The following is a 24,354-nucleotide window of genomic DNA, read 5'->3' on the forward strand; positions in this document are numbered from 1 at the left end:
AGGAAACCTAAAAAAAGACAGCTGTGGTGTCTTCTTCCTGTTGTTGCTTCAATTTATTCCGCTACAAACGCTCCCGATGGTAAAAACCATTGTATAAATCAAAATAAATAATCACTATTCGCTTTCACGATCGCGCCGAACTCACAGTTCAACCTACCAGCCGCTTGGGGCGCTGCTGGCGCTGTAGGCAACAAAATCGAGGCGAAGTGTCGCGACTGTTATGTTAGACTGTGACACATACATCGCGAAAACTATCAACTGTCGTATTTATCGATTAATCGATATTTAGTGTGTTGTTTTATAATTTTCACTATAAATTTATTATAGTCGCTTAACTGTAAGTGGAAAATATTGAAGCAGTTAATTGTTATGGCAGCAGTTGACATTCAAAATACAGCCACTCATGAAAATAGGTGTGGCGCCTGTAATGAAGTTTTTCAATTTACATGATGTATCCCATTTGTAATTAATGAAGATTCTTTTGTGTTCGACGATTTTGTGTGTTGTTGCCACTTCGATAACCTGTGACATTTGTGATAAGTGGCCGAAGAATTACACGCACTTAGTGATGGATATAATCGGGCGTGATACTTGTCCCAGGCTGAAAAGAAGCCTAAGTGAATGGCAGTTTTCTTGTAGCAAACTGAAACAGTTGCCCATTGATGAAATAAAAGAAAACTATGTCCGTGGGAATGTAGAAAATGCTGTGTTTTCAGAAGTGTCACCGGTGCCATTAAAAACAAAGCTAAGGCTTGTGTCGATCTCGCGAGATGCACTAACAGACATTCTTGACATGGATCCGGAAATAAGTGACACAGAGGAATTTATTCAGTTTATAGCTGGGAATAAAGTGTTGGATAGTTCAACACCGTTAGCTCACAGATACGGCGGGTACCAGTTTGGACTTTGGGCTTACCAACTAGGAGATGGAAGAGCAGTATCGCTTGGAGAATACGTTAACAGGTGAGCAGCATATCAAGCATAGATACTATCTGTTGCATGGGTAGTGGTTGATTGATTCATTACACTTTTCAGCAAAGGACAACATTGGGAATTACAACTAAAAGGCTCAGGAAGGACACCATACTCGCGGTTTGGTGATGGACGAGCAGTGCTTCGTTCGTCAGTCAGAGAGTTTCTATGCTCTGAAGCCATGTATTATTTAGGTAGTGGTCACTGCATCATACAAAACATTAAGAACTTAATTGTTTATATGAATAATAGGCTGTATTTTTAGACAGACAGATTTCCAAATCATGATCAATCTTTAAAGAAATTATCTGCAATCAGTTCCTGTTTTCATGAAAATATTTTCAGGGATTCCAACTTCTAGGGCTGCCGCCTTAGTTGTTAGTGAAGATCCTGTTGTAAGGGATCAGTTTTACAAGGGTTATCCTAAAGCAGAGAGAGCAGCTGTAGTGCTCAGGCTAGCACCTTCTTGGTTCCGGTTTGGTTCCCTGGAAATTTTGACAGAGAATGGTGAATTGGCAACTCTTAAAGTTTTAGTAGATTACATCATTCAGGTGACAATTTTTTATAATAACTGTTTAAACACAGTGCTTGGGAAGTGACCAAGTGATAGGCTGTGGTAAAAACACAGTAACACATTAAGATTTTCTTTCAGGAATATTTCCCTGACTTGAAGGATGACAAGAATAAATATGTTCAAATGTTTAGTGATATAGCATATAAGTCAATGGACCTGGCAATACATTGGGATACTGTGGGATTTGCTCATGGTGTACTGAACACAGATAACATGAGCCTGCTTGGAATTACCATTGACTATGGTCCCTTTGGTTTTGTAGAAACTTATGATCCACTCTTTGTGCCAAATTCATCAGATGATGAGAAGAGATATGCTCTTTGTAAACAGCTCGAAGTAAGTGGATCAGCCATATTTGTTAATTTGTGCTAACATATCTTGACACATATTACCTGCACAAGCATTTTTGTTGATTTGTCATACATATCCAAAGTGTAGCAGTATTTGGAAGATTTAATAGGTCTGTTTAACATTTGTTTGTCAAGCAGTGTAATTCAGAAAAAATAAAAATATTCTGAACTAGTTGTATACATAACTTAATTTCTCAGTGAATTACTTCAGTATACCAAATTTAATTTCTGAATATAATTGATATGAAATTCAGAGAGTCAACTAACTTTTGAATTTATTAAGCTAAAGGAGAAAAGAAGAAGTATTCATCATGAAAACTGTGCTGATGACAACTAAGTTAAAAGAGTCTGTGATGCCATAATTGAATGCCAGTTTCTGAGGTGGTTGTGTGTAGTGTACAGTGCACTGAATACTTACAACACGCACTAAAATATGTATTAGCTAATTTTTAGTGCTACTTGTTAGAAATGAAGGGAATAAACTTGATTGCTTCCTATATGCCACCAAGAGAGATGTCACCAGAATTTCATATTTGTAACTCAGATTGCACAAAACATACAGAGCCAAGAGTGGTGTCATATGTATTGTGGCTACATAACACCTAGCAGTATCATTTGATCTCAGACATTGCGTGGTGCTGGAGCTAACTAATTGTCTGCCTGTTGTCTTCCAAGACTCAGAATTTGGTGCCAATCATAAGTGCCTGGACAGGTAGTAGCATGTGAAGTGAGGGACAAGGACGACCTGTGGTGGTTTGACAGTCATATTAGAAAGTTGCTGTGAAACTAAAGAGAGCTTCAGTGCATATTTAAATGTAGCCAAAGCCTCACAGACTAACAAAAACTATACAGAGTCAAAATTCCCATAAGGAGAGCCATGCACAAAGTGTTCAACTAATTTGAAAGTAAAATTCTGTATATATGTGATCTGACAAAGAATATTAAGAAGTTTTGTTCTTACATTAAATCAGTAAATGAGTCAAAGCCATCTCACCAGACACTTCATGACAAAATGACATTGAAATGTACATTTGTAGAATTTTACTTCTGAGCAGTTCTAAGTCACAAGTTCCTCCATTGACCATCATAAATAATGTGTGCCTCACATTCCTTTTTTTAGTGCAGGAACTGGAAGCAGTAATTTAGTGCCTCTGCACACTATCTTCCTCCAGTTTGATTACTGTAAATTCTGAAGTATACTGGGCATTGATTTTGACATGCAGTATCATTGAAATGGCATATACAGACAACTCATATAATACCAATATGGCAACCATGAAGTTGTTTTTGCAACCGTAATGAAACATGGCAACAGAAATTTCACCCTAAAACCATATATTAAATAATCTAAAACTAATTAGTAACTGATGGGACACCTGCCAGGAATTTGAGGGTAGCAGGAACAAATTACCATTTCCTGCTCCCCCTTCACATACGTCAAAATCCAAAAATGAAACAAAATTCCATTAACCTCATGGTACGTGAATCCTCCAAAAGAACACTGCAAAATTTTATCATTATCTTCAGTTAACTTATATAGCTAAAATAAATTTCAAGTTACCAACTAACCATGAAACAGTGATTTCTACTGGGAGGAAAATCCACAAATAATGATGTCTTAAATTCACTTCAGCCATGTACCTGAAATGAACACAACAATGCTGACTGACCACATTAAAACAAAATTTCAAAGCAACTGAATAATATAGAAATAAGAATATACATCTGGTGTCTTTAACTTCAATTTACCTATAGAGTTAAAATGAAGTCCACAATACCCACTAAACACATATCAATACATTCATAACCAAGTCCAAAAACTAAATAAACGCATCTTAGCAACTAATTTAGCTATCAGAAAAAACGACAGTAGCAACCAAATCTCGGGTAGCAAAAACCTAAAAATATAACATAATTCAAAATATGGTCCAAAAACACAAATCAATAAAACCACTAAAATACTTCCCGACTTGCCCATTGCCTACAAATCATTTCCCATTTTTCCTGCAACAGAAACTGTACCAACTAAAATTGAGTTAAAAAACAAAAAAGAACTTCTTTTGAAATAAATCATAACAGTGTTCAGCTTTTTAAAATTTTTGCAGTCAAGTAGCTTCATCTTAGGCCCAATCCTGTTTTTATTTTAGTAAATGATTTACTGCTACACAGAATATTGCACTCACTTTTATGTGCAGATGATACATCTGTGCTGATTGAAAGTGAGACCACAGGACAAATTCCTCAAAGAGTTATTGGCACCCCATATAGTTAATTGAAAACACTGGTTTGATGTAAGTGAATTAAAAGTAAACATGAAAACAAAACCACCTCACACAGTTTAAAACTAAACAGTGAAAATCAGGTGACTTGCAAATCACCCATAAAAGTCAGACTCTATCAAATTCTTGGGAATATTTTTAGAAATAAATTATTCTGGTCTTCGCATATAAGCTACTTGGTAAATGAGCTAAACAGTCTAGCATTCATAATCACAATATTGTCTTATGCAGGTGACATTGACACTAGGAAAGGTCTTTACAACAACTGTTTTGAAGCCATTGTAAGATACAGAATAATATTTTGAGGGAATGCAAGTAGTGTAAATCAAAAAACTATCATTAGAAATTTGTGTAATATTAAGCCTAGAGAGTCATGCTGATCTTTATTCAAGGATTAAAACTATTCCATGTATTTACAGTTATGAAATGTTTGTCTTTATCCATACCAGTTCATAATTAAGTATAGAAAACTAATTACAACATATGCATGACACAAGAAACAAAGAGAACTTCATGTTGCCATCTCAGAGAATAAAACTCTACTTCCAAACTCCTCATTACATGGCTATGAAAATTTATAATAAATTAAAAATTTTCACTGTATGGAACTATGTTTCATGAAGATGAGATTACACATCATCCTAGTGCAAAAATGTTGTTAAATGATGATGAAGATTGCTTTGTAGGGTAATGAAACAAATTTGTAACAATTTTTGTAAATTAAGATTGCTTTTGTTCTTTGTTTGATACATTGTATGTATCACTGATACATTTTCTATATTGATGAGTCTCCTGTGCTTTAAATCAATGGTTTATGTATGTACATCATGAGACAATAAACTTCAGATTCTGAGGGTAGATTTGGTACCACTATCATGTCCATCATTCCTATTACTTCCAGGAATGATGTACAGGCAGAACAACAGTCAGTAATGTTCTGTATGAGCTCGTATTACTCTGATTTTCCCTCTGTGGTCATTTTTCAAAATGTAGGTGGGAGGAAGTAATAATTTTCTTTTAATCTGCTCCCTCTCCATGACGCACAGGTCTTCCCTTAGAGTTTGATGAACATGTCCATAATGCTTTCATTCTTACTAAATGAAGCTATGATGAAATGTACTGTTCTTTGGATTCTCTCTACATCCGCTATTAATCCTATCTTTAATTAATGGTTCCATCTAACTAGAAAGTCTCAAGAATCAGTGGAGTGGGGAATTTGTAAGCTACTTGTTTAAATTTCCTTGTGATTCATCTTTTGAATCTTAGTCTTGCATCTGCTTTTGCTACATCTGATTTTGTGTGTTTGTACCATTTTAGCTCACTCTGAATGTATACTCCTCAATATTTTATGGTTCTTAGTGTTTCCAGTAATTGATCATCAAATGTGTAATTGGTCAATAATGTTCTGTATGTTACATTTATTTATGTTGAGGGTCAATTGGCAGTCCTTACACCAAACAAATGTCCCTGCATATTGCTACAGTTATCTGGCATTGTGACTTCAGTGTACAAAACATCATCATCTGAGAATGCTTTCACAGAGTTTTCGGAATTATCCAACACATCATTTACATGAATGGTAACAACCTTATAATACTCCTTTTTGGATTCACTCAAAGTAATTTTTACATCTTATGATATCACCCCGTGTTACAACATGTTGAGATCTATTTGCCAGAAATACCAAATGTAATTACAAAGTTAGTGTGTTATTTCATAAGCTTTGATTTGGTTCGCTATGCAACTATGCAGAATGTAGGTATTTATCAGATGGTTTATTGAAGTCAAGGAACATGGCACCAACCTGGGAGCTGTTATATTCTGCCTTCTTGGTCTCATGGATGAACAGTGTAATCAGAGCTTCACAAGACCACTGTTGGCAGAACTTATGTTGCCTTCTACAGAGGTAATTCTCATTCTCGGAATGGGTCATGGTACACAAGCATAAAATTTGATCTATAGTTGCACATGTCAATAAAACCTATAGTTACATACATGTGTCTGATTGCCCTTATTGAACATGGAAATGACATGTACTGTTTTCCAACCACTTGGAATGCTTTGTTCTTTTGATAACCTACAGAGTGCAACTAGAAGGGTAGCTAGCTCTTTCATGCAGTAGTTGTTTGTTGTAGTAGTTTGTACTATTACAATAAAAAAAAGGAGTTCATATTTTACATTCTTATGGATCTAGTTTGGCAAGTATGGGACTGTTAATCTGTATAGGATAATACAGGAGTGTCATCTGATCGAGTTGCTTTTCCTCTGTAGAGTGATTTAAGTTGAGTTTCTGTTCAAAAATCGCTTATTTCAATGAAAGTTCAGGGCTGTTACTTACTAGGTGATCTGAGATGATGTCCTCATGAGTCAGTTCTGTAACTAACTACTCAGCATAGTTTCCAGAAAACACTTTCAGAGTAATCTCACATGAATCCTTGTCTCTGCCACCCAGTTTAATTGTCTTTCTCTCACAATCTATTGTTAGCAAGTTGAAATTTCTTCCTGATGCAGTAGCATCATTAGAAAATGTACTCTCAGTATTATCCAATTTTCTGTGAAATGTTCTGCCACTATAGATCATGAGGCAAGTAATTTATAAAAGCATCAATTAGGAGTTCGTTATAGCAATGAATACACCACCATTAGCACCCAGCATAAAATTTGTTGCTCTTCACTTCTGGTTTCACCCAGCTTTTTGTTCCAAGTACTGTGTGGGCATTATTGTTGCTAATAAATGAAACTAATTCTTGGACCCTATAACGAAACCTTTTGCAGTTGAGTGACACTAAATAAACATTTTTCTGTTTCTGACTTGCAAGGATGAATGATCTCATCTGTCATTAATGTGGTTGATGTACGCCTTTCTCCAGTTGTGGCATGTAGTTTACCACCAAGCTTAGGGAGAGCTAACTGGAGTATCTCTAAACTATGAAACATCAATATGCGTAACACACGTACTCTGATACTCAGGTAGCCATTTCCTGTATGTATGTATGTATGTATGCATGCATATCTGATATATCGAGAAAAACTTATTTTCTAATGTGTTCCCACAAATCCGGCATTCAGAGTATATATACATAAGGGGAAAAGAGTCAGTAGTGTCTGGGATAAAGGAGAGAAAAGGTTACATTCTCATAACCACACAATGTAACAGGGTGTCGTTGATAGTGGTCTACTGACATCTCTCTATAGAATACTCATAAACAAAGAATGTAACAACATAAGGCTGAAAATATTTTGTTGTGTGCAGTGACTGATATATGGAGGAGAAAGCCGGGAACCTGAGTCAGATGAGTACACAGAGTCCCCAATTAATCCAAAGTTGTATCATTCTACAATAAGTTCCATTTTACCTCTTGTATCTGCTCCTAGTTTAATTGATCTGGTGTAGAGCTTCATGTTATGGTATCAGTTAATAGAAGCAGATTGGCAGCAAGAAAAAAAAATGGAAAAATGGTAGATAAAATGATCACCTCCCATGGCATAAATGAGGAGTAAAAGTGGAATGTAATAGCAGAATTTTTAACTTTGTTATAATTAAAAAATGATAAGCAGTTCACTAATGAAGAAACATTAATTATTAGCTAAAATGTGTGTTGAGGCACAAGAGATGAAATATGCTGGAAAATGTATATTAAATAAATACTATCATAAAAACAAAAGCTAGAGAGGTAGTCAAGGAGTTAAGCAGATAGATAGGAGGAAACAAGGAAAATTAGTGTTTTAACATTTCATCAATGACTAAGTCATTAGAAACAAATGTAGTCTTGAATTGAACAAGAATGGGGAAGAAATCAGCTCTGTCCTTTTCAGAGGAACTGGACTAGCATTCATCTTACTTGCTTTAGGGAAACTGCAGGAAACCTAAATTTGGACAGCCCAATGGGGACTTGAATCTCACTCCTTTCAAGTGCAAGCCATATATCTTACTATTACAATGCCCCAAGGAAAGGGTAACAGCAGTAGAGAATGCAGGGGGGGGGGGGGGGGCAAGTGTGAATAGGTCTCACGTTCTGAGCATTCTGTACAAACTTAATTGTATATGTAAATAATAATAATAATTTAGTGTGCCTTAATTATTTGGTGCAAGTCTTACCTCAGTTATCCAACACGGGAAAGAGGATCTTCAGTCTAACGTGGAATTCCAACCACTTGTTGTTTCTGGCAACTCCTCAAATTGTTGAGAGGTGAAGTGTAGTTAAAACACAGACTAAGAAATCCATGGTCTCACTGAGATTCAATCCCACAACCTCTCAGTTTCCAGGCATGTGCTTTTGTGCTGGACAACCAGGAGTGACATGTATGTATGTAGTTCATGTAAAGGTTTTGATAAGAGTTCATGAGTATCAAAATATATAACATATATGACCCTGTCTTTTGATTGCATTGTCCTAGAAGCTTAAATTATGGACACCGCCAAGGGACCATAGACCTCAGTATTTGATGTAAATTTCAACTTGAACCTAGAACCGTTCCTGAGAAAAAGAGTTCTTCGCAGTTGAACAGACAGACAGATGGACAACAAAATGATTCTAAAAGCATTCCATTTTTACTGATTGAAGTGCATAACCATAAAAAAGTAAAAGAACAAATCTAAATGATTTAAGATAAATTATGTTTAAAATGTAGCTAGAGCTGTAATTCATATAAGGCTGTATACTGATTGCAAAATGAAATTTTTTGCTAGTATAACTGGTTAAGACAATGATAGAAGTGAAGGCTAAATACCATAGGTCTTAGTGGAAACACTAGTATATCTCATCAATAATCACTTTTTTTTAAAAAAGTTCTACGACTTCTAAGTTCCAAGATTTTATGTGATCAACAATAATGTGGCAAATTCATCACAATTTTTTGGAAATATTTATGTCTATGCCCTTACCTGTCACCAAGCATCACTGACAATACTATATTTAACTGGTGCTTGCATTTTAGATTGTCAGATGGAACCTCGAAAAGCTTGCCCATGCTTTGTCTCCTCTCTTAAACGATGATGAGAGGAGCCAGATATTGGATGTTATGAATAGCCTTTCATCTTATTCCACTCAGAAAAGGAGGTGAGGTTTTATTCATTCAATATTGTAACATTTTTCTTTCCAAAATGGGCTCCTTTGTGTAATATGTGAGTTTTAACTCAAAATTATATGGGCGCTTCTAATTTCAGACAAGCATTTGTGAGAAAGTTGGGTTTACAACAGCCTGAAGACTCAGATGATGAGCTAATCACACTCTTGCTTCAGATAATGGCAGAAACAAGAGCTGATTTTATAATGACATTTAGGCAGTTTGGTGAAATTGATCTGACTGATATTACAGACAAATCTAAACTAGACACCCTCTGGTCTTTAGAAAAATTGTCTGGGCACAGATTATTTGAAGACTTTATTGAACTCTATAGGAATAGAGTGAAGAAAGAAAAAGGTAAGTCTTTAAGCTTCCAGTTAGCTATGTCTGTTTGTTTTGTATACTGTAACAATATAACTGATCTTGAGTTTGTAATAATTTATAAGCTGGTGTATAAAGTGTATTGGTTTATCACACTAAACCCATGCAACCAAATTTAATGTTGTCATTATAAATATTTGAATAATGTTAGATAAGGAGTTACTTTTAAACATTTGATCCTGTCGTGAATATAATTTAAGTGTAATTTACTTTATTGGACATGCTAGTATTGACTCGTGTAAGGTGAAACATTGTAAAAAGTGCATATTTCTTCTGACATTCACAGAAATATTTGTAGAGTTAATTCTACCCATGGTAAAAATTAGCATATCACCCTAATATTGTCTATTTAATTTTATCTACGTGTTGAAGTGCAGAGAGAGAAAATAACTGGTCGTTTCTGATCATCACGAGGCCAAATTCATACATTGCCAAAAGATGCAGTTAAGATTGAAAACCAGAAACTTTTCTGGCCTTTAGAAATGTTAGTTCCTTCCTCAGTAAGGTAAGAGAAATAGATTTGTGAAGCTTATAAAGGAGGGACCCAGCAGTAGTGCAGATGAGGAGAAATCTTTGTTTCCCTTGTCCTCGTAACAGGATGGTGCCTGTCATCCTAGGATCTGAGAGACCTGCCACCAGCTTTTCACCATTCCTGATCTCTCCCTCCAATCCTTCTTTGCCCCCTCTTGATGAATGAACTAATTGGTCTGACAGTTTTCACTTTTAAGGTTATGTATTAATAGCTATTGAATTTTGCATCCTGAGGGTAAATACTGACCAGCCATTCTCTCTCCTTGTAATTAAATAATTTTCTTAAGTGTGTTTTCCTATGGATACTGTCTAAATGTTGGGGTTGTATAAAACTGATCAGTCATGAGTTACAAATATAGATATTAGTGTAGAGTGTTACTGTATATTTGTGAAACTGTCAAGTGTTTTTTTTCCAGAGGTTCTGCATTGTCGTTACATTGAGCCAAATGCCATGGGGATGAAAAGGGCACTCATTAAGGTAACATGGGACTGTAGATTATGCTAAGAAGATTGAAACACTGCAGCACAGGAGCTCTCTTTGTGGGTAAAATCTGTGGGAGGTTTGCAGGCCAGGAGTTATAGGATCTTAGGTGTCATGAAAACAAATGTTAAACTTAAACAGATAACACAAAACTTTGAACAGATGTTTAAGGATTGTAACAGATATCTGATAGTGATGGGACTAAAAAGGCCCAGCTAAAGACATAAAATATAGTGTTAGAGAGACTGGGATAAAATATTAGAATAATTCGAAAAGAAATGTGCCAGTGTAAAATGATCATAATGTCACTTTTCATGATCTGCTATCCAATGTACAGGTGGTACAAAAGAACAGTCAGTAAAATGATTAATTAAAACACAAAACACTTTATTTGAAATAAAATACATTTGTCTTTCTCATTCTCCATGACTGTGGCTGAATGTTTACATGTGGAATTATGTATGCAATTCAATGCCTCGAGATCTAAACACTAGCTGTGTGAAATTGCAATTCTGTAGAAGAATGAACTCTTGACTGTTGACATCAGTTACTGTAAACACATGACCATTGATGCCATGTAACACAATGTAAATAACAAAGACTGATAAAGAGCACAACTGTCCACTGAAGGGCAGAAGTAGGTCTTTCTCATGATGGTGGCCCTTGTCACATGTGGCCACTTATCAAGGTGTGACAGTGGCAACTCACAACTCTCAAGGCATGTAGCTATTTCCTTTTTCCAATTGGCACTCTTTGATGCTGTGAGGACAGGCAGTGTTCTTGCAGTGGGCATCGGCTGGAACATCAGTGTTGATGGTCAATGACACCGCATTATTGCCTACAGATGTGTTAGTTCATATAAGAGTGCTGAGGCCACAGACTTGCTGCTGGAGGATGTGGGTGTGCTCCCATAGATGTTGGAGTGAGCATGTGTAAGTGTCAATTATCCACTACACTCAGTAGTGCTCAAAATGGAGAAGTAGAGTCTTCATAAGAACAGTAAAGAGATATAGTGTGTTTTCTTACAGTGGAAGGAGAATGGGGAATGTAAAACTCATCGATGAATGTCACAAATGTATGGAGAGCACCAAATGTCCATTGCATTTCCAATGCTCCGTCCAGCCTCTGGGACAGAGACGGCCACTGGCATTCTTCAGTCTTCCATAATAAGGACATCCATCTGCTTTACAATGATATCAGTAATGTGGTGTGGCATTCATTGATTCTACATTGGCCAATGTCCTTGAATTGCTTCTATCATGCCTTGACCCTCAAAATGGACATGACTCTTTGTATACTTGTCCCATTCTTTCATTAATTCTCCACTCCTTCTGCTGCCAGAAATGAGCTATACTCCTTTGCTCTTCTTCTGTTTTCAGCATGACTGAATGCTGATCATCTTGTTATCCAAATGAGTAGGGAATTTTTTTTTTGAGGGGTGATTGGGGGGGGGGGAATAGAAATCTTCCAGCTTCTTCTTCTCTGGGTTTCTGACAGTGTTGAAAGAATCTCTGATTTATCACACAAGAATAAGTGGAAAAGTGGAATCTGTGCATGCTGTCAGAATATTAGCAAGCTAAAAAGTGAAGTATTTGAATATTTGTCAGTGGTAAATGTTAGACTATAAATTCAAAGGCTCAGGGTTCAGTCCTCAAACGGTCTTAGCTTTTTCTCCTTTTTTTCTTACTTAAAGTCCCTTGCACCTCTTATTTAATTCTTTCTTAAGGAACTTACATTGCTACATTCCTTTCTTTCCACAAATACAATTGCATTATCTTCTTTTGTCAATCAGGTGAAGTATTTCTTTTGTTATCCAAAATTAGTTCGTATCTATATTTGCCAATCCAGCCTCTGTCATTGCTCTTCACAGTGTAAGGGCAACAACATTATTATTGTATAAGGAATTCAACTGTTAAACAAAGAAGTGGGTGGAAAAGAGTACATTGAGGACCTCTAAGGGGACCAGATGTCTGCTAATGTGACTGAAGAAGAAATAGGCATTGATGTGGATGTTGTAGGGCATCCAGCATCAGAGTCACAGTTTGAAAAAGCTTTGGAAGAGTTATTGTCAAACAAGGAGAAGACATAGATGAAATTTCTTCATAATTCTTAAAATCAGTAGTGGAAGTGGAAACCAAAGATTATTCAAGTTAGTATGTAGAATGTAGGAGAATGGAGGTACACCATGAAAGTTTCAGAAGTGTTGTTTATACAGTCACAAAGATATTAAAGGCAAATTAATGTGGGAAATATTGCACAGTCAGCTTAACAACTGCTGGCAAGAATAACATACAACAGAGTGGAAACAGGGCTTGAAGGTATGTTTAATAACAGTAAATTTGGCTTTAGGAAAGATACAAGCATCAGGGAGAGACAAAGATTGTCCATTTCTATGAACTTGAAATTAATCCACTGCGCTGTTGCTGACTGTCCTCTTGGGTGTATGAAGGAACAATAATTGACATTTACGACAAACTGTAAGGTTCTATAACATCATGTGTATGCGTATTTATCCACAAATGTTGTGTACTTGTATTGGTTTTCGTTATACAAAAAATAAATAAACAGGGAAGCAGTTTCTTATGTTGCCCTTGATATAACAGCGGCAAAAGTTCAGAAAAATCAAGAGAGATTTGTAGGATTTCTTGACCTAGGAAAAGTGTTTGACAGTGTAAAATGGTGCGAATGTTTGAAATTCTCAGAAAAAATAGGTATAAGCTACAGGGAAAGACATAGGATACAATATTTACAAGAACCAAGTGAGATCAATAAGAATGAAAGAACAACAGAGAAGTCCCTGATTTAAAGAAGTTGTAAGACAAAGATTCAGTTTCTCTCCTCCACTCTTCAATCTGGACAGTGAAGAAGAATGATAAAAATTAAAGACAGGCTTAGGAGTGAATCGAATTCAAGGCAGAAGGATATCAACAATATTCACTGTGAGTGGACTGTTAATGAGCACAGATTTTGGACTGACAATAAAGCAAAGAAAGAAGAAAATAAATAGGAGTAGTAGAAATGAGAATAGTGATAAGCTTGGTATCACAATTGGGAACCATGAAATCCACAACGTGAAGGATCTCTGATACCTTGGAAGCAAAATAACACACAACAGATGAAGCAAGGAGGACACTTAGAAACAGACTAATATAGAACAACAGGGCAGTCCTTCCTAAAAGAAGCCTTGTATCGAGCATTGGCCTTATTTTGTAGAAGGAATTCCTGAGAATGTCTTTTTGCAGCGCAGAACTGTATGGCAGTGAATCATGGGTTGTGATTACACTGGGAAAGAGAATTGGAGCATTTCAGATGTGGTTTTTAAAAAAGACGCTGATAAACTACTTACTCTAGTATCCATTGTCCGGTATCTGTAGTCTCATAGAATGTTAAAATCTCATCATCATTCCTCTGTTCTTCCATATCCCAATTCTTTACACATTGATTTTTCCTGATGATATCTTAAATTTCAGTCTACTCTCCATCATTATTAAACTGTGATCTGAGCCTATATTTGCCCTCGGATATGCCTTGCAATCCATTGTCTGTTTACAGAATCTGTCTCACCACGATGTAATCCAGCTTGTATCATCTTGTGTTTCCAGTTCCTTTCCAAGTGTGCCGCCTCCTCTTGTGATTCTTGAACAATATATCTGCTGTTACCAGCTGAAATTTATTGCATAGCTCAAGCAGACTTTCTCTTCTGTCGTTCCTGCTACCAAGCTATAGCAATGAAAATAAACAATTTTTGATAATATGATGTAATTGGATAGATTAAAAATGTACTCACAGAGCAGTGGCAGGAAAACACACATGTAAAAAAAAAAGGTTTTACTTATGCAGGCATTTGGAGCCAGAGGCTCCTTCTTCTGGCAGAAGTGTTGAAGGGAAAGGAAGAGGGGCGAAGGAAAAGGACTGGAGTGTTTAAGGGGTAGAGTTCAGAAAAGTCACCCAGAACCCTGGGTCAGGAGAGACTTACTGGACAGGTTGAAAAGGAAAGACTGATTGTTGGGGACTATACTGCACAAGATTTGAAACCCCGAGAGTTTAAGGGTGAAAGACACGGTAATATGCAAGACAGAGATTACTGCTGAAACATCATTCACAAGTTAATAAGAGTGAAAACCTAAGTGCATTGCATGTAATAGAGATGAGAGGGGGACGGTGAACAATAGACAGGTCAGAAAATGAAAGTTGTGGAAAACTAAAATGGAGTGAAGAAAGGAGTAGTTACTGTGAAGAAATGCTGAGACAGAAGAAATTAAAGTAAGTTATGGCCAGGTTGGAGGCAAGAACCAAGGACATGTTGTTGTGCTAGTTACCACTTGTGGAGTTGTGAGAAACTGGTGTATGGAGGAAGAAGCCAGATGGCATGTATAGCAAAACAGGCACTGAGGTCACAACTGTCATGTTGTGGAGCGTGGTTTGCTACAAGATATTGTGTGTCACCGGTATACACCCTTGCCTGTGCCCATTCACCAAGTTATCATCAGTTAGGATGACTGGGCATATACTGGGAACACACAATATCCTGTTGCTGAGCACACTCTACAACATGACAGTCGTCACCTTGGTGCCTGTTTCACCATACGCGCCATCCGGATTCTTTCCCCAGACATCAGTTTCTCAGAAATCAGCAGGTGAAAAGTAGAATTACAACATGTCCTTGGGTCTTGCCACCAACCTGGCATTGATTTACGTTAATTTCTTCCGTATCAGCGTTTCTTCACGGTAACTAATCCTTTCTTCACTCTATTTTAGTTTTCTGCATTTTTCATTTTTTGACCTGTGTATTTTTCGCTGTCCCCCTCACATCCCTATTACATACAATGCACTTCGCTTTTCACTGTTATTAACCCGTGCATAGTTTTTTAGCAGTAATCTCTGTCTTGCATATTACCATATCTTACATTTTAAGCTCTCAGGTTTTCAAGTCTCATCTGGTGCAGTCCCCAAAAGTCAGCCTTTCCTTCTCATTCCATCCAGTAAGTCTCCCCTGACCTGGGGTCTTTGTTATGTTTCCAAACTCTACCCATTTTCTTAAACTGCTTCAGTCCTTATCCTTAACCCGTCTCCCTCCCCTTCAACACTTCTTCCAGAAGAAGGAGCCTTTGGCTCCGAAAGCTTGCATACATAAAATCTCTTTTTATATATGTGTTCTCTTGCTGCCACTTGGTGGATAGCTTTCTTATTTATCCAATTACATTATATTGCTACCAAGTTAAATTGGCATATATGCACAGTTAGCTTGATTCCGTAATTTACTTGCATGTGCTATATGTATAATACAACTTGGCTTTTTGCATTGGATGCTGGAAACATGCATGTGCGATTGGCACCTAGTTATGGGCTGCTGCAGAGAGAGGAGAGATACAATGGGAACAAGCCCCACCCCTTTCTCACAGTGCAGGCTGCACATTGCATTCACAGTGCCTACTATGTTGCTACAATATGTTGTATTGTTTAGCAGGTAAGGTGGGCAGCTAGCGGAAACATGCCATATTGGCCCAAAATCATCTGGCTTCCTCTGACTCCTTTTCTTCCAGAAAAAGTCCATGTTATATTGTGCTTATATTATTTTTCAAATACACTTCATGAGAACATTAAGGATAAAACAGTATATAAAGAGAGCTTAAAGTGTCGAGTAGGAAGAATTTACCGTGAGTCCAATGCCAGCTCTAAATTTAACATATTTGCAGCCATTTTAGAAAATAGTCCTCTCCCTCCAGATAATTCAGTGCAATTAGGAAACCTCAAATAAATCTTGAATTACTACTGATATCATACTATCTTCAGAATGAAACTGGAATGTCTACAAAATAGTCTGTGCAGATGGTGATCAAGGAAATTTACATATTACAAATAGTATTGCAGCAAATTAAGAAAAATTGTAAAAATAATCATGTTCCCTGAAATTAAAAGCACAGACAATACAATAAATATGTTGTTGTTGTTGTGGTCTTCGTCCTGAGACTGGTTTGATGCAGCTCTCCATGCTACTCTATCCTGTGCAAGCTTCTTCATCTCCCAGTACTTACTGCAACCTACATCCTTCTGAATATGCTTAGTGTATTCATCTCTTGATCTCCCTCTACAATTTTTACCCTCCACGCTGCCCTCCAATGCTAAATTTGTGATCCCTTGATGCCTCAAAACACGTCCTACCAACCGATCCCTTCTTCTAGTCAAGTTGTGCCACAAACTTCTCTTCTCCCCAATCCTATTCAATACCTCCTCATTAGTTACGTGATCTACCCATCTAATCTTCAGCATTCTTCTGTAGCACCTCATTTCGAAAGGTTCTATTCTCTTCTTGTCCAAACTATTTATCATCCATGTTTCACTTCCATACATGTCTACACTTCATACAAATACTTTCAGAAATGACTTCCTGACACTTAAATCTATACTCAATGTTAAAAAATTCCTCTTTTTCAGAAACGCTTTCTTTGCCACTGCCAGTCTACATTTTATATCCTCTCTACTTCAACAATCATCAGTTATTTTGCTCCCCAAATAGCAAAACTCCTTTACTACTTTAAGTGTCTCATTTCCTAATCTAATTCCCTCAGCATCACCCGACTTAATTCGACTACATTCTATGATCCTCGTTTTGCTTTTGTTGATGTTCATCTTATATCCTCCTTTCAAGTCACTGTCCATTCCGTTCAACTGCTTTTCCAAGTCCTTTGCTGTCTCTGACAGAATTACGATGTTATCGGCGAACCTCAAAGTTTTTATTTCTTCTCCATGGATTTTAATGCCTACTCTGAATTTTTCTTTTGTTTCCTTTACTGCTTGCTCAATATACAGATTGAATAACATCGGGGAGAGGCTACAACCCTGTCTCACTTCCTTCCTAACCACTGCTTCCCTTTCATGCCCCTCAACTCTTATAACTGCCATCTGGTTTCTGTGCAAATTGTAAATAGCCTTTCGCTCCCTGTATTTTACCCCTGCCACCTTCAGAATTTGAAAGAGAGTATTCCAGTCATCATTGTCAAAAGCTTTCTCTAAGTCTACAAATGCTAGAAATGTAGGTTTGGCTTCTAAGATAAGGTGTAAGGTCAGTATTGCCTCACGTGTTCCAACATTTCTACGGAATCCAAACTGAGCTCCCCTGAGGCCGGCTTCTACCAGTTTTTCCATTGGTCTGTAAAGAATTCGCGTTAGTTTTTTTGCAGCTGTGACTTATTAAACTGATAGTTCGGTAATTTTCACATCTGTCAACACCTGCTTTCTTTGGGATTGGAATTATTATATTCTTCTTGAAGTCTGTGGGTATTTCGCCTGTCTCGTACATCTTGCTCACCAGATGGTAGAGTTTTGTCATGACTGGCTCTCCCAAGGCTGTCAATAGTTCTAATGTAATGTTGTCTACTCCCGGGGCCTTGTTTCGACTCAGGTCTTTCAGTGCTCTGTCAAACTCGTCATGCAGTATCATATCTCCCATTTCATCTTCATCTACTTACTCTTCCGTTTCCATAATATTTTCCTCAAGTACATCGCCCTTGTTTAGACCCTCTATATCCTCCTTCCACCTTTCTGCTTTCCCTTCTTTGCTTAGAACTGGGTTTCCATCTGAGCTCTTGATATTCATACGAGTGGTTCTCTTTTCTCCAAAGGTCTCTTTAATTTTCCTGTAGGCAGTATCCATCTTACCCCTAGTGATATGTGCCTCTACATCCTTACATTTGTCCTCTAGCCATCCCTGCTTAGCAGTTTTGCACTTCCTGTCGATTTCATTTTTGAGATGTTTGTATTCCTTTTTGCCTGCTTCATTTACAGCTTTTTTGTATTTTCTCCTGTCATCAATTAAATTCAATATTTCTTCTGTTACCCAAGGATTTCTACCAGCCCTCGTCTTTTTACCTACTTGATCGTCTGCTGCCTTCACTACTTCATCCCTCAGAGCTACCCATTCTTCTTCTACTGTATTTCTTTCCCCCATTCCTGTTAATTGTTCCCTTATGCTCTCCCTGAAACTCTTGTACAACCTCTGGTTTAGTCAGTTTATCAAGGTCCCATCTCCTTAAATTTCCACCTTTTTGCAGTATCTTCAGTTTTAATCTACAGTTCATAACCAATAGATTATGGTGAGAGTCCACATCTGCCCCTCTTCCTAAATCTCTGTCTTACCATTATATAATCTATCTGATACCTTTTAGTATGTCTATGGTTCTTCCATGTATACAACCTTCTTTCATGATTTTTGAACCAAGTGTTAGCTACGATTAATTTATGCTCTGTGCAAAATTCTACCAGGCGGCTTCCTCTTTTCATTTCTTATCCCCAATCCATATTCACCTACTATGTTTCCTTCTCTCCCTTTTCCTACTCTCGAATTTCAGTCACTCATGACTGTTAAATTTTCATCTCCCTTCACTATGTGAATAATTTCTTTTATCTCATCATACATTTCATCAATGTCTTCATCATCCGCAGATCTAGTTGGCATATAAACTTGTACTACTGTAGTAGGCATGGGCTTCGTGTCTATCTTGGCCACAATAATCTTTTCACTATGCTGTTTGTAGTAGCTTACCCGCACTCCTATTTTTTTATTAATTGTTAAAGCTACTCCTGCATTACCCCTATTTGATTTTGTATTTATAACCCTGTATTCACCTGACCAAAAGTCTTGTTCCTCCTGCCACCGAATTTCACTAATTCCCACTATATCTGACTTCAACCTATCCATTTCCCTTTTTAAGTTTTCTAACCTACCTGCCCGATTAATGGATCTGACATTCCACACTCCGATCCGTAGAAAGCCAGTTTTCTTTCTCCTGATAACGACGTCCTCCTGAGTAGTCCCCGCCCAGAGATCCGAATGGGGGACTATTTTACCTCCGGAATATTTTACCCAAGAGGACACTATCATCATTTAACCATACAGTAAAGCTGCATGCCCTCAGGAAAAATTATGGCTGTAGTTTCGCCTTGCTTTCAGCCGTTCGTAGTAAACAGCACAGCAAGGCCGTTTTGGTTAGTGTTACAATGCCAGATCAGTCTATCATCCAGACTGTTGCCCCTGCAACTACTGAAAAGGCTGCTGCCCCTCTTGAGGAACCACACGTTTGTCTGGCCTCTCAACAGATACACCTCCGTTGTGGTTGCACCTATGGTACGGCTATCTGTATCGTTGAGGCACGCAAGCCTCCCCACTAACGGCAAGGTCCATGGTTCATTGGGGGGGGGGGGGGGGGTCCATTGAGATAGGCACACTTATATCACTCTGAGATGCAAACATACATAAAATCTGAAGCAGCTTATGACATGCTGCAGCTGAACTAATATTGGCTGAGGTGGCCACAGATCAAGGACGTATTTTATATATTGATCCCAGTGGAGATACTAGAGAAATATGCTAAGACATTTTTCATTTGTGGCAGATGTTTTTAATACTTACCATTTGAAAAGGAAGTAAATTTTGTATTTAGTGTTGCATCAAATATGAAAGCATTAGACAGGTACTATTTAAAAGTAGGTGGAAAACATGATGCAAGTGGTTCAAAAGAGAAGGCAAAACAGTAAACCAGAGAAACAATACAAAGGAAATTGATTGAAGTTGAAATTTCTTACACATTCCCGTCTGTAATAAATAAAATTATGAAGCCATTTTAAAGTATAATTTCACATTGGGTTGATGATATTTTCAATTGGACACAAAAAAGTAACTCAGTTTTTTGCTGCGAAGTTTAAAAATTGGCATGCCTATTAAAAAGACGGCTCTACAGATATCAGTAACTAGTGGTCAGCCCCTCTCTTTACATAATTTTGAGAATATTTGAGACAGTGCCTGTTTGTCACTTATCTGCGCAATAGTGGGATACTAAGCCAATTACAATTTGGATTTTAAATGATCACTAAACTGAGACAATAGTTTATACATTTGATGAATACAATAAAATTTTTAAATGATAGAATATCACCAGTTAGAATCTTCTATGACTTATTAAATTCATCATTTGTTTCAGTGAAAACATTCTATTGAAGGAATTATATTTTTATGGAATGCATGGCTCAGCACATACTTGGTTTAGTTTCTTTTTAAGGAACAAGTTTCAGAAAATTGCAGTTGGCTTTCTAAACAATTGGTTCACAATTGTTATATCCTCTTCATGTGAAAAAATGACAATGGATATTTTGTAGTGTAATACCATGAATTACAGTGGGTTTTTCACAGTGTACTATCATGGGCTTCTTGATTTATGTTGATCAACCATTTCATTTAAATCAGGAATTTCTTATTAAGGATGATGCATTTTTTATTTTGGGCCAAGTAAAAAATGCACCAGCAAAGAAAATATTAATGATTTTCTTTCATCAAAAGTTGTCACCCTGTATGGCACAAATATGCAAAAGGAAGTAGTCAGAATTAGGTTTTGGGTTAAGATTTGTAGGCATTGGTTTAACCTCTAGGAACAGCAGGCTCACAACATTTATTAACTGATGAAATTTGCCATTTACACCTCTGAGTTCAAAAATTCAACAGTAGAAGGAAAACTAATCTATACTTTCCTCTGATGAATCTATTTTTGGCACAGAACAGAGTATAAGACATAGCTACTAAATTCTTTGATTACTAATCCATAGAAACAAAATGTCTGACAGATGGCAGAAATGTTTTCAAACATAGATTTACGTTATTTTTCCTTAATGATACCTGTACTGTAGAGGAACCCCTCAATAGGAAGAAGTGATCGATTACAGACATGAAAATGACCCACATATTGCAATGTAAATACATGTTTTAAAGAGTTATATACTAGGTACGTTGAGATGACACATTCCATCTCATTACATTTATGCTGAATATGATGTATGGAATATGTAATCTGCCAGACAACAAATAATGTGTTCTTATTGTTTGACCCATCAAAATATTTACTGTTCTGCTTTGTTTCCAATAACTGACCACTGAATACCATTTATAATCATTCACAGGCTTAACTGAGGAAGTACGGAAGGAACGGATACTGAAATTCAATCCACGCTACATTCTTCGTAACTGGATGGCACAGGTTGCTATTGAGCGAGCAGAAGACGATGACTTTACTGAAGTCCAGATGCTGCATGAGATACTGAAAAACCCTTTCACAGTTCAAGAAGAGGCAGAAAAGCGTAAATTTGCAGACCCTCCTCCGGAGTGGTCACTGTTCCTCCGAGTTAGCTGTTCCAGCTGAAACATTCAGTGCAATGTAAAAATATGTTATTTCACCATAATATTGTTTCTATTTAGTGTCTGTCTTACTTTTTTTCTGAATTGTATTGTGCGTTTCTTAATGTTGATTATTAGCCACTTTGAGAGATTCTGGCACTTCTGTTACTATTTGAAATAAAATGGGTTGAAACTAAATTTTGTTTTGACATTGAATATATATTCAAGAATTTAAACAGTTTACACCAATTACCTAACGCGAATTCTTTACAGACGAATGGAAAAACTAGTAGAAGCCGACCTCGGGGAAGATCAGTTTGGATTCCGTAGAAATATTGGAACACGTGAGGCAATACTGACCCTACGACTTATCTTAGAAGCTAGATTAAGGAAAGGCAAACCTACGTTTCTAGCATTTGTAGACTTAGAGAAAGCTTTTGACAATGCTGACTGGAATACTCTCTTTCAAATTCTAAAGGTGGCAGGGGTAAAATACAGGGAGCGAATGGCTATTTACAATTTGTACAGAAACCAGATGGCAGTTATAAGAGTCGAGGGACACGAAAGGGAAGCAGTGATTGGGAAGGGAGTGAGACAGGGTTGTAGCCTCTCCCCGATGTTATTCAATCTGTATATTGAGCAAGCAGTGAAGGAAACAAAAGAAAAATTCGGAGTAGGTATTAAAATCCACGGAGAAGAAATAAGAACTTTGAGGTTTGCCGATGACATTGTAATTCTGTCAGGGACAGCAAAGGACTTGGAAGAGCAGTTGAACGGAATGGATAGTGTCCTGAAAGGAGTATATAAGATGAACATCAACAAAAGCAAAACGAGGATCATGGAATGTAGTCGAATTAAGTTGGGTGATGCTGAGGGAATTAGATTAGGAAATGAGACACTTAAAGTAGTAAAGGAGTTTTGCTATTTGGGGAGCAAAATAACTGATGATGGTCAAAGTAGAGAGGATATAAAATGTAGACTGGCAATGGCAAGGAAAGCGTTTCTGAAGAAGGGAAATTTGTTAACATCGAGTATGGATTTAAGTGTCAGGAAGTCGTTTCTGAAAGTATTTGTATGGAGTGTAGCCATGTATGGAAGTGAAACATGGGCGATAAATAGTTTGGACAAGAAGAGAATAGAAGCTTTTGAGATGTGGTGCTACAGAAGAATGCTGAAGATTAGATGGGTGGATCACATTACTAATCAGGAGGTATTGAATAGAATTGGAGAGAAGAGAAATTTGTGGCACAACTTGACCAGAAGAAGGGATCGGTTGGTAGGACATGTTCTGAGACATCGAGGGATGACCAATTTAGTATTGGAGGGCAGCCTGGAGGGTAAAAATCGTAGAGGGAGACCAAGAGATGAATACACTAAGCATATTCATAAGGATGTAGGTTGCAGTAAGTACTGGGAGATGAAGAAGCTTGCACAAGATAGAGTAGCATGGAGAGCTGCATCAAACCAGTCTCAGGACTGAAGACCACAACAGCAACAACAACAACAACACCAATTCCATGGTAATGTACAATATGACTGTTTTTTTAATAAATTGTTTTTTATTCTATATGCTCTTTGCTTTGGCCTCTTGTAACATTTGTGTTGACATTCAAAATTCTACTCTGAAAATGTGTTGTCATATTCAGTCATATTAATATATGCTCTTTGAAGAATAGACGTAACATGGCACATCCAACAGCCGTACCTTTTGTGTAGATGGTCAGCCACATTGTGATGTCCTATTAGATTTTATGACTAGCTTTTTCCCCAACTAATTAGATGCTTGTATCTTTATTTATCTTTGTTAAGTTATTGTAAAACTTAAAAGTAGTAAAGGGCTCCATTATGGTGACAATAAATATTATGTGTTGTAAAACTATATACTGTATTTGCCCGAGTATAAGATGACTCCCCCTTTTTTTTTTTCGGAGGCTTCTTGAGAAAAGTTTTATTTTTAACATATTCTGACTTAACAAAGTTACAAACTGTTTTATTGACATAAAATCTCTGTCTAAAAAGTTAGATTTGTACCTATACTAAATTTATGATAAAAATTGGAGAAATAAAATAAAAATCATAATCATCATCATTGTCATCATCATCCTCCTAATGTCACAGCTGAAAAATTTATATCTTCATTGTCACAAATATTTGACTGCTTTTTCGAATATATTGTGATTCCTGCAGTTGTGGTTACTGTGGGACCTGATAACACACCCATTTTTAAATGAATACGTAGCGGATTTCATATCTATACTGATGTGATAATATTACAATGTCACCTGCTTCCAAAATGCCTTCTGTTCTCTCATTAGCTGCGTAGAACTAGCAGCTGACACACCTTCTTTTGTTTTCGTCACATGTCACAATGAGCAAAGCAAGAGTGTGGCAAGAAACACATAAGTATGCCATTGATCCCTATCTGGACTTATACCATATCCTGCAGAAATGAATACTATTGTTGAGTATTTGTCCAATTTTAAAGTCAGTTCAATTCCGAAAAGGATTCAGGTAAACTGCAGTTTGAACATGGCAGATGCCCGTAAAAAGCCAAAGTG

General features: G+C 37.0%; 1 protein-coding gene across 1 annotated transcript; it reads left to right on the plus strand.

Moving 5' to 3' along the window:
- The first annotated feature begins 293 nt into the window (after positions 1-293).
- Positions 294-21,994, plus strand: LOC124711528 (protein adenylyltransferase SelO-like). Its single transcript, XM_047241654.1, has 7 exons — positions 294-963; positions 1,036-1,166; positions 1,318-1,523; positions 1,625-1,882; positions 9,114-9,235; positions 9,343-9,599; positions 21,583-21,994. Exons 1-7 carry the CDS (start codon positions 470-472, stop codon positions 21,819-21,821), a joined length of 1,707 nt encoding a protein of 568 aa, XP_047097610.1. The 5' UTR covers positions 294-469; the 3' UTR covers positions 21,822-21,994.
- Positions 21,995-24,354: the final 2,360 nt, after the last annotated feature.

The sequence above is a fragment of the Schistocerca piceifrons genome, chromosome 8 (genome assembly GCF_021461385.2).
Source record: "Schistocerca piceifrons isolate TAMUIC-IGC-003096 chromosome 8, iqSchPice1.1, whole genome shotgun sequence".
NCBI classification, from domain to species: domain Eukaryota; kingdom Metazoa; phylum Arthropoda; class Insecta; order Orthoptera; family Acrididae; genus Schistocerca; species Schistocerca piceifrons.